We start from the raw sequence: 18815 nt of genomic DNA, 5'->3' as shown, positions 1-18815 counted from the left end.
GAAACGACCACAATTCTTTCTAGACTTGACCGTCCAGCTAAACTAAGCTTTGAGTATGCTGCCTAAGGACTCTAGGAAATGAAAATTTTGGTAAGCAAATTTGAGTTATTTGCCATAAATGAGTGAAAATTAAAGATGTGTAATGAAAGATGAGGCTGCGGGGGGAATATCAATTCAAACGCTTGTATATTTGATTCTGTTTAGGTTGAAATTTCTCCAAATGGACCACATGAGGGCTTATTTTTGCTGCATTAGATAAATTTTATAGTAACACCATTTTTGTTTGGCAATACCCATTGCTTAAAGAGAACCCGTCAGGCAAAAATATATTTTCATAAACTGCCATTAGAGAGCATTGCCTCTATCCCTACATTGTCCCTCTAAATGCCTGTAAACCTAAGCAATGAGGTCCTAAAGCTGTATGCAAATGACCTGTGAAATGTCCAATGAAGCATTAGCATATTCAAGCTGTCCACTCTATTCATGAGTGGGAGGCACAGCCACACCCTCAGTGCATGACTGACAGCCTGTATAATGATGTGCTTCCTTGTGCTGGCCCCCCTTGCAGCCTGTGTGCGTATGAGATACTCCTATACACATGACTGACAGCCTGTATAATGGTGTGAGGCTGTATAATGATGTGCTTCCTGGTGCTGGTGCCCCCTGCAGCCTGTGTGTGTGTGTATGGGAGAGATACAACAGCTCCAGGCAGCCATGTTATAGCAGAACATGTCATGTACATGTGTAGCTGATGTCTGTGTCTCTGTGTATTAGGAGGATGCAACATGTCAGCAGACATTAGCAATGCTTTACTATACATTACACACAGACATGAGCAGGGGGAGGAGAGGGGAGGGGTAACAGGGGTGACATCACTGCCTCTGACCATGTGACCAGCCTAATTTACATAATAAAGAATAGATGATTTTATAATGATTAATGTATGAAATAACTAGATAAATGCTGGGATGGGATCCTTGTGAGCTGCTCCAACAGGTAGTAGTGACAGGACAAGTGACACAGACCTGATGACAGGTGTCCTTAAACTTTTATATTTTAGATGGAATTTTTTATATTCAATAGAGAATGTTGGATCCCTTTAAAGGAAATCTACCGTTTCATTTGATTTCATGAAGCAAACATGCCTTGATATTGCTGTAGCTACACTGATACAGGATCATATCCTGGTTATTCCCTGAGCGGAGTGGTTTTGTTGAAAAAACAATTATAAAATTCAGGACCTTGGGAAAGCTAGGTCAGGCTGGCTGGCTTCCTACATAAACACATTACACATGGAGTTTAAAAACGCGTTGCAAAAGCTGAAGAGAGATTTGCCTAATTAAACAGCTGTTAACACTTGTGTTTATAAAAAGTGACTGTAAACGCGCTGTTAATGCATGCGTTTGTTAACACAATGTTATCACATGCATTTGATCTGATCGGACCTCAGTGCTGCCATAGCAACGATCGGTACCCCCCAAAAACAGCACGGGGGGGGGGGGGATTGTGGGGGAAAGCCCCCCCAAAGGCAGGCTAGATGCGTTTTGGCTGCGTTTGCAAATGCAGACAAAACCGCACCCACCGGGGCGGGCCAATGCGATTGCCGATGCGTTTGCAAACGCAGCCAAAACGCAACGTAGGACAGCGCCCTCACAGCCGGCACCCCGATGCCGATTTGGTTCAGATCTTGAGCTGAACCGGCATCAGCTCTGCGTCCTATATATCAGACGCTGAGCGCTAAGGCAGACGTGCCGTCTAGCCTGCGTTTGCAAAACACAAACGCAGACCAAGCCACACCCACCGGGACGGGTCGCGGTCCGATCGCATTGGCATTTCTATGGAAACGATTGCCATCGGGAACGAGCTGCCGTTGTTTTGCGTTAATTTAATGCGAAACATTGGCGGCTCGTTCCCAATCGGAGCCGTTTCCATAGAAATGCCGAGGCGATCGGGCCACGGCCTGCCCCGGTGGGTGTGGTTTGGTCTGTGTTTGCGTTTGCACGTCTGACATCACCCTTAGTCACTGCACTCATTGTCCTATATATCGTACGCCGAGCGCTTAGGGGGCTAATGTGCTTCCGATATATATTATAAATATTCAAAATTTCAGGCTTTTGTGTCTACTATGAGACATGAACATGGAAGCTTTTTATTGCTTGCTTAGACTTATGTACTGCAATACTAATGCATTGCAATATATGACTATAGGGAACCTATGCATAAACATAAGCTGGCAATGCTAGTTAAAAATTTATTGGGATAAAAATTTTTTTTAAAAGTAAGGAGAATATTTTTTTATTAATGTTTTTATCTAATTACATATTATTTGAAGGGAGTAAAGTATATTGTGGACAATCAGGTCAATATAAGTAGTATGTTTAATTATGAAATGTCTCAATTATTAAAGTAAAATATTTTATAATTTGCTGTGGTGGGGGGGGGCAACACTGCATATTATTCAGGTGCCCTCTGTAGCATCTGTAAAGGCTGTCTTCTGGTGTTTTTCTTTGTAGTGTGAACATAGGTTTAAGCTTGCTAAGCTGTTAAGATGGTTGTGGTGCTAATCAATCTTTTTACTGCAGCCTAGATTTGCTTCTTTAATAGTTAACCCTGTGTCATCTTCTCACACTAATCACATTGCTTCCCTGCTCTCTGTGTTGTCTGGATCAATGAGTTCTAGCCCATTCACTGTTGGGCTTTGGCTCTGGGGTCACAGACATAGCCTCCTTAGGATATTGCTGGCTATAGAGGTTTCTTCTTAGTTAGCTCCATACCATTGCAGTAATTCTGATCTTTGTCTTTCTGGTATTCTGGTTTTGTTCTTATGTTTAGATTATATTACGGTCTTGTGATTTTTGTACTACAATTGCCCCCTGTGTTGTGACCTGGCTCTGGTGGCTAGTCTTGAATCTGTTTGTATTATCTTGTCTCCTTCTCTGCTAGTTGTCTGTCCAGTACCCAGGGTCGGCTTGGCAATAGGAAAGGACATTTGGGAAGTTGATTAGTTACAGGGCCCACCATCTCTGTCCATGTCTTCAGACCTTGTGTGACATCCTTTTAATGAATCGTAATGGATATCATGGCCACATAAAAAAGATCCAGTGTAATATATAAAACAAAGTCAAGATCACTTAATCCTGGGTTCAAGCCAATGGAGTACGGGCGATCCTCCATGTGAATAGATACAAAGAATTCAGCAGCACTCCATGTAGTGAATGGAAAAATACTGTATGTACTCGAGTATAAGCCGACCCAAGCATAAGCCGAGGCCCCTAATTTTACCACAAAAACCTGGTAAAACCCATATTCTTTTTACTCGAGTATAAGCCGAGTTTGGGTTTTCAGCACATTTTTTTGTGCTGAAAAACTAGGCTTATACTAGATCGCCACATAGTGATGTGTTTGAAATAAATCCAAAATGTATATCCAAACTTTCTGATGGCACCCCTTCATATTATAATAACAAACCTTCAAGTCAGTTAGAGGAAAGCCTTTGAAACGCTTCAAGGATTCTCATTATAATATGACTATTGCACAATAATACAGTAGCTGTAATAGATACAGAGCTGCTATAAGCAAGGGCCCAAAAGCCACATGTGTTTCCTGAACCACTTAGAAATTCTTGTCTATGGGAATGTTTTGAGAGTAACCACCTTCAGAATAGTTCAAGAAAAAAATAATAATGGAATGTAAATAAAACATTTATTTATTTAAAAGAAATAAATGAGGTTTGTTCCTTTAATTGGAAGCAACAATCTGGTCAACCCAACTGCGGAGCTCAGTGACACGGGCATAGACAGCTGGAGTAGATGTTGAGCATGTGCTGCTTCCCCAAGACACAATACCAACGAGTGTCCAGGCACCATCTCTTTGGCACACAAGAGGTCCACCAGAATCACCCTTCATAAAAAAAAAGATAATTAAATTTAGTTATGAATAAAAATTTACTTTACAATACACTTATTACTTTACATTTCAGAAGAAAAATATATTCTCAATCTTTCTTTTCTAACCCTGTTTCCGGTCTTCATATGACTATTGTTAATTTACTACCACTTTTCCTCTCAGCATTCTGTATATCCGGTATAATTTCCTTTCAAAGGTGCTAGAGATGAAGAACCAGCCTCACTTTCTCCATCCTCTCCGGAACATAACAAAAGCACATTGAGGTGTCTGTTTTGTCTGCTTTAAATTCACCAAACAGGTTTGCTTTAAGTTCCTTTCTGAGAATGCATAATTAAAAAAAAAACACTGCAGTAGTGCTGTATATTGTAAATTTACTGGATTAGTAAAAGAGTCTGCTGACAGTAGATAGCAACCAGACGATGCCCAGCGATGACATCAGTGGGAGGGGTTGTATGGTTACTGAATGGCAGTACTCATTCGGTGTGATGACATTAGTGCCGCCATTTGATGGTGGCACTTAAGGGGTTAACACGGGCAATTGGTGCCAGCACCTTTCGCATGTGTCAGCCCCTGTGTCCACTTCATATATCCTTTACCGACTTGTGACATACCGTTACCTCAAATGTTGGTAAGGGTTTAATATCATTTGCAAATATGAAAAACTCTGCTGCATAAATCCTGCAAACTTTAAATCTATTAAAAAGAAGAAGTACTAATACTGACCCCTGTAGCACCGCACTGCTAAATTTAACCCATGCTAAGAAAGTACCATAAACCTCTTCACACAGCCATTATGTGACTTAAAGGGAACCTGTCACCACATTAAGGCAGGCTAGGACTGTTCAGTAAATCAGTTGTGCAGCTTGCAGCCAGGCCCCTGTAGCATACAGCCAGCCAGCCCCCTGTAGCATACAGCCAGCCAGCCCCCTGTAGCATAGTGCCAGCCAGCCCCCTGTAGCATACTGCCAGCCAGCCCCCTGCAGCATACAGCCAGCCAGCCCCCTGCAGCATACAGCCAGCCAGCCCCCTGCAGCATACAGCCAGCCAGCCCCCTGCAGCATACAGCCAGCCAACCCCCTGCAGCATACAGCCAGCCCCCTGCAGCATACAGCCAACCAACCCCCTGCAGCATACATCCAGCCAGCCCCCTGCAACATACATCCAGCCAGCCCCCTGCAGCATACAGCCAGCCAACCCCTTGCAGCATACAGCCAGCCAACCGCCATTAGCATACAGCCAGCCAGCCCCCTACAGTATACAGCCAGGCCCCTTAAGTGTACCGCCAGCTACCCAACCCCCTTAATTGTACCGCCATCCCACAGTTTGCCAAGCACTTAAAAAAATAAACTTACATACTCACCTACCGGCACCCCTGATGCTAGGTGCAGCTCCCTTATGCTCCGTGCAGTTCTCCATGGCTTCTCTTCTGTCTTCACTCTGCTGTAACGCATCCATGCACTCTGCCATCCGGGGCACACTATGACGTCACCGGCTGTTACAGCGGAGTGAAAAGGAGCCGCGCCGAGCATCGTGAAGCAGGGCCGAGCATCGGCGGCGCCAGAAGAGGAGTATGTAAGTTGATTTTTTTTTTTCAGAAAAACTCGGCTTATACACGAGTATATACGGTAATCCATCAAAGGAAAATGGGCAAGGACTTAATACACCATCACCTTAAGGAAAACTGTAATGAATGATGCATGTGGCTTATTTAATCTCCAGTAGGGAGCATTGTAATCTGTAACCACCACTGAGCCCTCAATGTCCGAACTCCACCACTAGTATATTTTCTCATTTCTATCATGAGCCCTTCCATAAAAAATGCAATGGGAAAAACCTGTCCCTTCCTCTCTTTGCCATAAAAGATGTAATGGGTATCGAGATGAATTTTTGATCATCACTAAACAGGGTTATTGCCCTGTAAAAAGCAAAGGATAGTGCCTATGCTAGCACCAAATAGAATATTTGATTGATTTGTTTAAAAATCTTAGCACAATCCTCCAGTACTGTTTATTCAAGCAATACAGAAGGCAAGTGTATGCCTCCAATATGACTTTCCCCCAAAAAACTGAAAAAAACCTGTAATATTGAAAAATACATTATTCCTCCTTCCACTCTGATGTTTTACTAATAAAAAATACAATTTAAAGGAAATCTACCATCAAAATCAAGCATAATTTACCAGGAACACTTAACTCATAGATCCAGGCAGTTTGGCTGTGGTAATCTTATTATGTTATTTATACATGGCCTCCTTCCTTCGACTTTTAAAATTACGCTAATGATCCAGGAGGGATATGCAGGGATGTTGCCAGAGCCCCTCTGTGAAGTAGCTTCACATGCTTTTACACTGTCTCATCCCATACTCCCTCAGTACTTACCACTTCTGTTTGCCTGATGTAATCTCACAGCAAGCAGAGGAAGTTTTAGCACACAGTATGAGTGGGGAAGTTCTCCATGCACACTATAACAGCCTGTGAATCTACAGCATGGAGGCGTTCTGGTTATGCCTCTAGAACCATTCTGACTCATGAGCATAATTTTGATTTTAAAACGAAGGATGCCATGGATAACAAATTTAGGAAGATTACCACAGTCACGTTGCCAAGAGCTATGTGCAACTTCCTTTAACCCCTACCCGACATTTGACGTACTATTACTGCATGGCGGGAGGTGCGTTCCTGCAAAATGCAGTAATAGTAGGTCAAGCTTCTGACGCCGGCTCCTAAATGGAGCCGGCGCCAGAAGCTGCGGATGTCGGCTATATATTATAGCCGACACCCGCCTTTAACACCCGTGATCGGAGATTTCTCCGATCGCGGGTGTTAACCCCTAACACACCGTGTCAGGGGCATTTAGCTGGAATCGGACCCCCCGCAACGCTTACCAGGGGGGTCCGCTGCTCCGATCGCAGCCCCGGGACTGCCAGTGCCCAGGGCTGCGCAATCTGCTTCCGGGGAGCCAGGTCCTGCCTTCTGGCAGGACCCGGCTGTGAGACACTGAGCATGCTGCGCTGTATTACACTGTATTAGGAGAAGAATAACTTGAACAAGCGATCAGTGGATCGCTTGTTCAAGCTAACCTGTAAAAGTAAAGAAAAAAAGGAAAAAGCACTAATTAAACACACTATTGAATAAAAAGAATTAAATAAAGTTAAAGGGGACCTACCACCATGAATCTACCTATAAAGGTAGATCGGGTGGTAGGTGGATCAATAGGACGTGAGGATAGCCCTTTTAAGGGCTAATCCTCACGTCCCCGCACTGTTTTGTGAACTTATATTAAAGGTTTATGCTAATTTTGTTATGCGGCTACTGGGGCGTGGAGTAGCTCCTTGCAGCTGCTCGCAGAACAGCAGGCCCGCGCCTGTTTCGGAGCAGTGACGGCACAGGCGCGGGCCTGCTGTTCTGCGCATGCACAACAAATGAGATTTTCTTTATATTCGTTTTTTTCCTGTAAAATTGGAAAATATATAAAAAACTATATAAATGAGGTATCAACGTAATCGTAGTGATCTATAGAATAAAGGTAATATAGTATTTTTAGTGTACGGTGTACGACCCCCAAAATGTACAAAAAAAAGAAACCCAAAATTAACAATTTTCTTTTCACCCATACATTAAAGAGTTAATAAAATCTCATCAAAAAGCTACAGACCCACTAAAATGAAGTATTTGTAAAGTGCATCTCATGTCGCAAAAAAAATAAGCCCTTAAATGTCCAAATTGCCAAAAAAATAAAGATTGTATAGCCATTATAAAGTGACAATGCATAATCTGCTCTGAACGGCGCAGCTCCCCCCTCAATGCCCTGGCGTGTGCCCATACAGCAGGTTACCACCACATATGGGGTTCTATTATGCACGGGAGAGATTGGGTATCAAATTTTGTGGAGCGTTTTGGTATTTTATCCACTGAGAATTTGTACATTTTATGAAAAACATTAATTTAGTAAAAAAAATAATAATTTCAAAATTGCATCCGATTTTGTTTTAACCCCTGTAAACCAATGAAGGGTTAACAAACTTCATAAAAGTTGTTTTACGTACGTTGAGGGGTGTAGTTTCTATAATGTGGTAATTTATGGGGTTTTACTTTTATTTAGTCCTCTCAAAGTGATTTGAAACCTGAGCAGGTCCCTCAATAGCAGGATTTTGCTTTTTTTTATGAAAATGTGAAAAATTGCACCTGACGTTCAAAGCCCCATAACATCCTACAAAAATGATAGTATGTATAAAAAACCACGGAGGTATAACATTCGGTGAATGTTAGTTATTACGTTTTTTGGTGTTATGACTCGTGTGTGGAGAAAGTAGAACATTTAGAATTTCGAAAATTGAGAATTTTTCCAAATTTTCACCAAATATCTGATTTTCTCATAAATAAATGCAAAACATACCACCAAAATTTTTTAACTAACATGAACTACAATGTGTCATGAGAAAACAATTGCCACTTGGATATGTTAAAGCGTTCCAAAGTTATAACCACTTATAGTGACACAGGGCAGATTTGAAAAAATGGGCCATGTCAGGAACGTGAAAAGTGGCTTCGGCGTTAAGGGGTTAAAACTTGCATGCATTATAAAGGAACACATGTTCCATATTTTTAACATTCTATTCTAAAAAAGTAAAAATTTATTGAAATAATAATACAAACCATGCAAGAAGATGCTCCAGCAGCTCCAGCACACACCATGAGATCACTGATGTTGCTTCCCCAGTAGGTCTTACATTGCTCATTGGATAACACAGGCAGGGCAGTCTGTTGCAATTTGCTGGGAGTACTTAATGCTGTTCAGAAAATAAAGAATTATGGGTATAAACAATTTGTAGTTTACATTGTCTCTTCATTTAAACTTGAGCAATAATCAATTCATTATATACATTGTAGGGGTTATTCATGAATTTATATTGGTCTGTTCTCAGGGTTTACTTCCAGTTGGAGTTTGCTGATAATGTGCTGCCAAAGCACTGATATTAGGTGGATGATTGGTTATCTATATAGGTATATTGATAAATATGTTTTATTCCGTGGGTTTAATTTTAGTTTAGATTTGTAAGAAAACCTGGTAATTTATTTTAATTATTTGCTTTTCTGTTGGATAAAGATTTAGTGATTGGCACCTACTAAAAGTCCATTTGTACATAAGGATTCAGTTTATCATCCCAAATGTGAGCTGAACTTTGCATGTTTCTTGGGTTTAACAGTTCAAGGGCCTGGTAAATCCACATAGAGAAAGTTTGTTGGAATACAGTTGCTCCTGTATAACCAGCCAAAATCTGCACATAATGCAGTATATTGGCTGTAATGAAATGGTGGTCTTACAAGACAATTGGATGCAATAAGGCTGCGTTCACACTGACGTGTGCCCGCCGTACCATAACACGGTGGGCACACGTGGGCCCCGGGGAAAGGAGGAGGAGCGCTGCTCACCCCCGCCCCTCTCTATAGAGGAACATGGCTCACGGGGTTATATTCTGATAAAAAGATAGGACAATCCGAGAAAAGGATAGCACTTGTGCTGCGTCATACCACTCCCATAGGGCGCCATGCACCCATTGCCAGCTATGGGGGACGTATATATGCCGGCCATATGTACGTCCCCCATACGGTAGTATGCAGCCTCTGTAACAAATACTGGAAATACTCCAGCAATCTTTTTGAATGAAAAAAACATTGAAATGTGTCAATATGTTGTGTGTATGAAGCTAGAGTAACAGTATATTCCAATCATTTAAAATCTCTCTGCTCACCAAACCATCTTGTCTTCCCCCATCCACTGGTTACACATGTGCGACCATCATCATATACCTCACCAGGGTTAGCTAAGCACACTGGGGATACAGTTCTGCCCAAAGCAGCTGGGGTGGCGAGTTTAATCAAGGCAATGTCATTGTTGATGGTATTGGAATCCCAATTTGGGTGAGTAAATACCTAATAAAAAGAACAGTTCTATTGTTAATATTAAATATGTGTGTAAGGTCAAAAAGCTGTTAATAATTTCATTATCCATAATATAGCAATGGTGTTTTATCTTTCCTTATAAATCTATGTTGTTGGAGTCCATTGTTATTTCTCCTACAAAGTAAGCCAGGTGGGTGTGACCAGATGCTGCTATGTTCCTGCACATTCTGCTACTGCCAGCCATGATTGCGATCACACACCAGCTGGTAACATCCACTAATTGGCTAATTATTAATTACGGTAATTAATTAGCACAGCATAAAAGAACATTTTATTTTTATTTCATAGTGGTCTCAGGAAAACATGTAATATTCCTGTCAAACTTATAGATACCATAGCATAACCCAGTTGCTCTGTCAGGTTTATTGTCTTCTGAATTTATTATATAGAAGCCAAGCAGCAAGTGCTACAAGGTTTATTGCGGATTTGTTCTGGTGCTTCATGTACCAGTATATGATGTAATTCCTGCACTTGCCAGATACATCAAGAGCCTCTCGCCTTCTTCAAATTACAATTTGAGCTGCACCTAGTTTGCAGGCTATTACACAGGGAAGGAGGGCCTTTTGCTAGCTCACCCTGCCACCGGGCATGGCCCCATTCACACTCCTCCACATCCACTTGCCGTGGATATGGCATAAAAAAAAATCACAATTCCTGGCAGTACCCAAGCCTTGATAAATATCCCCCATTTATCCAATAAATCATTTTTAATTTATTAAGTGATTTGAAATTACAACTGGTCCCAGTATGACAAAGGTCCAATTCAATCCAAAAAAACCCTACCATAAACAAATTAGTGATTAAATATATAAATAGCTTAATGTAAGACAAGATTTTAATTTTGGATTTATCAGACATATTGGGGCAGATATATCAAGCTGTCTAAAAGTAAGAATGTTCTTAGTTGCCCATGGCAACCAATTACAGCTCAGCTTTCATTTTATTGGTGCTCATGAATATTTTAAAGTGGAGCTGTAATTGGTTTCCATGGGCAACTAAGAACTCTTACTTTTAGACAGCTTTATATATCTGCCCCAATATGTATGATAAATCCAAATTAAAATCTTATCTTTCATTAAGCTATTTATACATCTAATCACTAATTTGTTTATTGCAGGTATTTTTTGGATTGAATTGGCCCTATCATACAGTATGTGCTCCAGTTTCCTGTTGTTCCTGCCACCCACTCTGCTGCTGGAACCCCCCTTTATGCTTAGAAGCCTTGATAATTGTCCCCCTTTGTGTATGAGGACTTACATCTGTTGACTCTCTATTTAATAAAAATAAAGAAATTACATTTTATTGTTATGTCATAATGAAAAACTTTAAATAAATCTTAACTCACATTTGCAACTGCAAGTGATTGGATTGGCTCAGCAGATGAACTTCTGTCATGTTCTCCAACAACAACACGGTCAGTTAAGCTAAAAATTGCAGTAAACACACAATGTAAATAATCTGTAAAATGTCTTTCAAATTGTACAACAAAATAACTATACAGTAATAACTATTAGAGATGAGCGAGCACTAAAATGCTCGGGTGCTCGTTATTCGAGACGAACTTTTCCTGATGCTCGAGTGCTCGTCTCGAATAACGAGCCCCATTGAAGTCAATGGGAGACTCGAGCATTTTTCAAAGGGACCATGGTTCGGGAATAAAATGTGTTAATTAATTGAAAAAGAATGTCTTCTGATAAGTTAGCAGATGTATGCAAACATCTGCAATCTATTCTTCACTGTATATTATCTCCCGACAAGTTAGCAGATGTGAAGAACAGTGAAGAATAGAATAAAAACAGTGAACACAAGATCATTTAAGTGAAAAACACAGTGAAGAATAGATTGCAGATGTTCAGCACATCTGCTTACTTGTCGGGAGATACGCTGTCCCGGGATCCGCTGCTCTTCTTCCACTGAAGTCTCCCCGATGTCTCCGTGCCGCTGCCCGATGTCTCCGTGCCGCTGCCCGATGTCTCCGTGCCCCTATGTCTCCGTGCCCCTATGTCTCCGTGCCCCTATGTCTCCGTGCCCCGATGTCTCCGTGCCCCGATGTCTCCGTGCCCCTATGTCTCCGTGCCCCTATGTCTCCGTGCCGCTCCGTGTCGCTGCCCGATGTCTCCGTGCCACTGCCCGATGTCTCTGTGCCGCTCCCCGGTGTCTCTGTGCTGCTCCCCGGTGTCTCTGTCCTGCTCACTGTGTTCTTCAATGTGTTCTTCACACATATATATTGTTCTTCACATGCTATTTTGTTCGCACCGTTCCGCGCGTATCTTCCGACAAGTAAGCAGATGTGCCGAACATCTGTAATCTATTCTTCACTGTGTTCTTTACTGTGTTTTTCACTTAAATGATCCTGTGTTCACTGTGTTCACTGTTTTTATTCTATTTTTCATTGTTCTTCACTGTGTTTTTTTAATTAAATGCTCGATCTCGAGCAGGGGAAATACTCGTCCGAGCAACGAGCCGTTTCGAGTACCTTAATACTCGAACGAGCATCAAGCTCGGACGAGTATACTCGCTCATCTCTAATAACTATACTATACAGTGTTGGCCCTACTGTAGCCTCAATGCTAGAATGCTAGTGAAGGGGGTATAGAAATGTTTTCTCCTATGTTTACATGACATAACAAATATGCAGATTCACAGCAGATTTGTATTGTCACATTGTACAACCTATAAATTTTTATTTTTTTTGGTAATGCAAACATATGAGGGCTTATTTTTTACGGGATGAGATACAATGTATAGATAATTCATTTTGGGGGTCTGTAGCTTATTCATGAGATATTATTAACTATTTCAAGGGGGACACAAACAAAATCATCAATTTTTTATTTTGGATTTTTAGCACTTTTTTTCCCCCCTCTCACCGTAACATAAAAATAATATTTTATCTTTATTCTCTGGTTCAGTACGATTGCAGTGATACCTCATTTATATAGTTTTTCTTATCTTTGCTCAATTTTCCTGAGCAAAACCAATATTGGAGAAAATCGCATTGTTCTTACTATTGACAACTTTTTATTGCCATAACTTCTGTATTTTTATGTTGTCAGACCTCGTTGAGGGCTTATTTTTTTGCGAAAAGAGTTGTTCTTTTCAGTCGTATCATATTAGGGAACGTAACTTTTTTTTATCACGTTTTAGAACATTTTTTGTGATGGTGTTTGATGAAAAATTGTATATTACGGGAAGTTTTTCGAGTTTTTTTTTACGTCGTTCACCGAGATTTAGATTTATTGTACAGATTGATACGGACGCGGTGATACCAAATATGTAAATTTTTCGTGTGTTTTTGTGTTTTATATACTTTATTCGCATTTTATGTGTAACTGGGGAGATTATGGTACTTTTATTTATTTAATTATATAATAAAATTATTTCATCTTTTTTTTTTTTTTACTTTTTTACATTTACTACTTCTTGGCTTGAACAAGCGATCGTCTGATCGGGGTCTGATCCACGCGGGACACGCTTACACGCCCGGGTTTTTTCCGATCCCGGGTGCTAGTGCCGGGTCTGGGCTGTGATATCATAGCCCGACACCGGCACTTGCAGGACCCAATGTCCCGAAATCTTCTTCTGACGCGCCGCCGTAGAAAGGCGTACGCGTCAGAAGAAGTACCCTTAATGACCGCCGTAAAAAGCCGATACGGCGGTCATTAAGGGGCTAAACTCAGCAGATGTGTTGAATGTGTTGCATTTTTAAAATTATGTGACTATAATATTAGTAAAAGTAACAATTTTGTTATGAGAAGATAGTAAATGTTCAGAAGTTGAGTTGAGTAAACAGAGAGAGTTACAGCTGACATTTTGCTGTATAACCCATGGTCTTAGGGAACTACGATTATGATTTTACTTACTGTTTAGGACAATAGATCAAAGCAAGATTTTTTATAAGAAAAAAAATAAAACACAGTATAATAATCAGAGACCCATCTTTTCATATGAGCTGGGTAGACAATAATTGGCACTTGTAAAACACTCATCATAGGTCTAAGATTGCAAACAGGTATTTAAGAATTTCCTGCACCACATTTGTGTTGCATGTGACCGTTTTGTGGAGCGGATGCACTATTCTTGACAAGACACAAATTTCATCATGAATCTGGCACACTCTGCACTATACACAGGCAAACTGCACATAAAATTTTTCCATAACAAATTCAAGACATGGTAAACCCTCCCACTGTCGGTAGCCGGCAGGACAAACTCAATAAAAATGGTCACCCTCCCCAAATGTCTATGTCTTCCAGCACATATACCACCCTATCCTGAATGCTCTTTTTAAGCAGTTAAACTTTATGATGATATCATTCATATGGGGTTCCTCCAGATCCAAGCTTTAATTAGACAAACTACAATGTCCAAAGGAACTGGGAAGTATGGATTTACTTGATCTGTTTCTTTACTACTTGGCTGGGCAACTTAAATGCCTCGGCTATCTCCAAATTCCCTTTCTTACCCTGAGAAACATTTAGCAGACCACTTAAATCTGGTGTCACTGTGGCCTGTTCTGGAGGGCTATGGGGCTTCTACCTGCTAATGGCTATCGATTCAAAAAACAGCGAAGTGGGTCTAGAAAGACTCAAAAGGCATTTGTCTCCTCCCAGACATACCAGAAGAAACACCCCTATAGCACAACAACTAGTTACCCCATCTGTTGGCCTTTCAAGACACTATCTTCTGGGAGGAGGCTGGTATGCAATTAGTGGGGGACCTGTAGGCCGACATACTAATGTCCTTTGATCAAATATCTCAACTTCACAAAATCCCTAGACAGAATAGCAATGAGCCCATTGTATCACATATCATCGGGTCCCGGACGATTTCTGGCATATGATTTGGCTTTGCCCTCTCATTTCCTACTTTTGGTGTGATGTACTGGTATCGTTAGCCACACCGATGAGTAAGCCAGTCCCAGCCTCTGCTCTAGTTTGTACTTTTAGTATTGTAGATGGCCTCACTATGAGCGTATATTCCTGAAAGAAACCGTATTTATGGCTAGGAAAGCAAATGAGGTCTGTTGAATGGAGGATAGGCAACCTACACTATTGCAGTTTAAACGCCTGCTAAACCCTATTAACCCCTATTAGAAGATACTATGTAAGCACAGAAATCGTCCTGAGAGATTTCATTAAATATGATGTCTGGTGCGGCTCTTCACTTACTTCTCACAGACATTCCAAGTAATCCGTCTCATTAGCTTGTTAACTCTTTGATCCCACGCTCTATGTCAGATGCTGACATTGCTTGAGCGCTCCCCTAAGGTACGGTACCCTACCCCTTATTGTTGATTTCCACCTTATCATACATAGTAGCTCAATTAAGCAAGCACTTTATAGTGTCTCTGTTCCTTTATTGATAATAATCTTACTGGAAGTTTTTATTTGGCATTTGTACATAATTTATACAAACAAATATCCAAATAAGTTTTAAATGAGAGGTATTCGGTAAAGAAGGTTTAACCCACTATGAAAAATACAGAAAGGCTACAAATCGCGGTTAAAACTTAGCTTTTACTGAAATCGTTTAAAAATGAACAAACAGTAATCTGGCTTCAAAGGAATTGTGAGGACGCACGGTACCCATCTGAAAAAAATAGGAGGAAACAAGGCAAGTGTGAGCCTGGTGGTCTCCTTTTACATTTCAGGAGTGTTAATGCAACTTGTACTGAAAGAAGAAGAAGGCTCACCTCTGTGGGCTACACATCTTGATATGTGGAAGGTTCGTATCTACACTCTGGTTTCCGGATGTGACTCCGTGGAGGTGCCACAAACAAATGGTCAATAAGGTAAATACGGGCACCCTATGTCCATAGAGAGTGTAGAAAGAAAAAGGAGGAAAAAATAGGGTGCTGTGACTAGAGGCATAGGAGGCAAGCGTCAGACATGACTAGCACTCTCCCTGTTAATGCCCTAGATCAAGGTTCTAGAACACCCTAAAAACCGTGTGCACCTGCACCCCCGCAGCATTGCATCGTATAACTAGCCCCTTTTTTCCAGGTAAGACTGCTAACTTTTTGGGTCATTATACTCACACTCCAGTCCTCCGAATGGATTTCATACTTGAGTCTCACCTACTTACCCCCCCCCCTTACCTATGTAGTGTAAGGTAAGAACATATATATTTCTTATTACAGGATTTTTATGTTACAATATATCAGCAAATCTCTCTTTGTCTAACATCTGATGTTATACAGAAGTTACATTGTTTATCATATTTTCTCTACTAGGGTTTTCCCAACGCTGACCTAATTATCCCCTGATGAGCCCAAAAGGGTGAAACAGGCCCTGTCGGGATTTGGTTGCGCAATTACCCTTAGGACATACTCTTTGTCTTTTGTCTTTTAAGACCATTCAACATACTACTTGTACAAACGTACAATTGACTGGGACGTTACCTCTAGACTAGGTCCATTTATAGGGCTAGATATCTAGGGTAAGGTTCCGGTCGGGGTTCGTGGTCAAGTAGGGCCACAACCCCGAGGTTAGGTTTTTAGGGTGTTCTAGAACCTTGATCTAGGGCATTAACAGGGAGAGTGCTAGTCATGTCTGACGCTTGCCTCCTATGCCTCTAGTCACAGCACCCTATTTTTTCCTCCTTTTTCTTTCTACACTCTCTATGGACATAGGGTGACCGTATTTACCTTATTGACCATTTGTTTGTGGCACCTCCACGGAGTCACATCCGGAAACCGGAGTGTAGATACGAACCTTCCACATATCAAGATGTGTAGCCCACAGAGGTGAGCCTTCTTCTTCTTTCAGTACAAGTTGCATTAACACTCCTGAAATGTAAAAGGAGACCACCAGGCTCACACTTGCCTTGTTTCCTCCTATTTTTTTCAGATGGGTACCATGCGTCCTCACAATTCCTTTGAAGCCAGATTACTGTTTGTTCATTTTTAAACGATTTCAGTAAAAGCTAAGTTTTAACCACGATTTGTAGCCTATTTGTACATAATTTGTCAAATTTATTACATGTGTTTTCACTTTTGTATATACAGAATATTTCTGTCTATTTTCATATTACATTGTGATGTTTATTCTTTCAATAAATAATTATATAATAAAAAATATATACTTACCCAACACTACAGTGAGCTGCTGTTACCACCCAGTTGCTGCTAATCAGAGAACCACCACAATAATGCCATCCAGTGTTGTCCTGTAATGGATAAAGCAGCCCGTCATGACCTACGTGGGTTACTATAATCTATTGCCTAGGGGTTAATATTGGGTTTATCATTTTGTCTGCTGAGTCCCAGGACCCCAGGTCTACAGTGTGTGAGAGAAATCACCTATACAATATAGTGTCATAGCAGCCTCACACAAAAATGGAGGAATAATAAAATACATTTTATTCATAAGTGACTTGTGAAGACCCATAAAAAAGTATTAATCACACAGGCAATAAAAAGGATCACACCAAATCAATAAGTTTTTATAATACTTTAGTCAGTCAATAATGATCACAAGATAGAAACCCTATCTACTGATGCTATACTAACAAAGCCATAACAGAACAACAGGATAACAGGATGCTAGATAGGATACGCTATAGGAAAACATTCCTCTCTACATATTGCATGGAATACAAAAATACAAGTAAAAAAAACAAATATAGTTAATACATGATAATGTAACATAAATTTTTTTTCAAGCTTTCTATAAATGGGGGCATAAATATAAATAGCAAAATTTTAGCAAAAAAAAAACAACTTAGTTTGAAATGCTCTACCTGAAGAGAGACTTGCCAGGGCCAGGATCCAGGAACTGCCTCTTCACCGTTGACTATCCTTGCATAGCCAGTCACAACAGGTTGGATTGTGGGAATTCCGCAGCCTGGTAAGAACAAGAATTTTGCAAATAAGATCCTTTTTTGTGCATTTACAAATGATAGAAAAAGAATACAAATATTCTCACTGTCCTACAAGTCATACAATTGCATTACATAAATGGCAAGAATTGTATTTACCATAAGCTGCACTGGCCAAAGCCAAGCACGAGAAGAGTAGAAGGAAAGCCATAATGAATATTTTCTGTAGTCACATGATGCCTTATATAGAACAAGAGTAAGGCGTAAGATATGGCTTTGCCTAGTTATTGGTTAAAGTTTACAAAGCAAGGTGAACAAATATTTATAATTTAGATCCTCAATGTTATAGCATTGGTTTTTATCTTATAAGATATTTCTAGCTTTGGCATATGCTAGTAAAAGTAGCTAACATGTACAAGAAGTCCTTTGTCTGAAAGCTGAACATTAATAACCATTAGTTTTTCTTTAAACTTCACAGCTAAAAGACTTTTTTTTTTAACTTTTACTAACATGTAGGGGCAGCTTTAAAATGTAATAATATTACAGTGATAATTGTAATACAATTCTTTTCTCAGGTGATATTTGACCCCTTCCAGATTTAGCCAGATATACACCTATGAAATGCTGGAAAAGCTCAGGAACACTGTGCTATACCACCTCTCTGGTCTGCAACAATTTCTCTCAACAATAAACTATTAACCCCTTCCTAAAGTGCCCCGTAATAGTATGCAAGCCCGGGAAGTGAGTTGCCGTTCCATTACAGCCCTTGGTATTCTGATCATTGTGCCTGTATGCACGGTGATCGGGGAAGATGGTGGCTGCCATCCATATTGCCTTGTGGGCCAGATGGGTTTCAGCGCCATCACCGTTTCATGAACACTGCCATTGGCTGGGCGGTGCAGACCAGCCAATAGCTGCATTATAAGTCACAATGGGCGTCGCAGGACACCGGACGATGCAGGGAAAACACAACAATTAATGATGCTGCCTAGGACAGCACCAATCATTAGTGTATGGGGGAGTGTCTTGGCTGATCTGTATGTACCATTCAATCGGATCTTAGGTGGGAACTTTAAACAATGGAATGCTGTTGTACAAGTCTCATTCTTGTGTGTGACGGCATGC

The 18815-nt window shown here is 40.7% G+C and overlaps 1 protein-coding gene across 1 annotated transcript; it reads right to left on the bottom strand.

Moving 5' to 3' along the window:
• Nucleotides 1–3685: 3685 nt before the first annotated feature.
• On the bottom strand, nt 3686–17987 carry LOC140070841 (chymotrypsin B-like). Its single transcript, XM_072117805.1, has 7 exons — nt 17850–17987; nt 17613–17716; nt 16960–17039; nt 11215–11293; nt 9659–9839; nt 8562–8695; nt 3686–3900 (listed from the first exon to the last, which is right to left on the bottom strand). Exons 1-7 carry the CDS (start codon nt 17899–17901, stop codon nt 3739–3741), a joined length of 792 nt encoding a protein of 263 aa, XP_071973906.1. The 5' UTR covers nt 17902–17987; the 3' UTR covers nt 3686–3738.
• Between the last annotated feature and the right edge of the window lie 828 nt (nt 17988–18815).

Source organism: Engystomops pustulosus, chromosome 7 (genome assembly GCF_040894005.1).
Source record: "Engystomops pustulosus chromosome 7, aEngPut4.maternal, whole genome shotgun sequence".
NCBI classification, from domain to species: Eukaryota; Metazoa; Chordata; class Amphibia; order Anura; family Leptodactylidae; genus Engystomops; species Engystomops pustulosus.
Note: the sequence above shows the minus strand (reverse complement) of the source record. Positions and strands in the feature narration are given on the sequence as shown.

What these genes read in the sequence shown, in the direction of transcription:
- LOC140070841 (XM_072117805.1), bottom strand. Translation starts at nt 17,901, where the DNA reads ATGGCTTTCCTTCTACTCTTCTCGTGCTTGGCTTTGGCCAGTGCAGCT. An exon ending in AATCACTTGCAGTTGCAAAT is followed by an intron (nt 9,840 to 11,214) that starts GTGAGTTAAGAT and finishes TCTTTTTATTAG; the next exon opens with GTATTTACTCACCCAAATTG. An exon ending in GGGGAAGACAAGATGGTTTG is followed by an intron (nt 8,696 to 9,658) that starts GTGAGCAGAGAG and finishes TTTTCTGAACAG; the next exon opens with CATTAAGTACTCCCAGCAAA.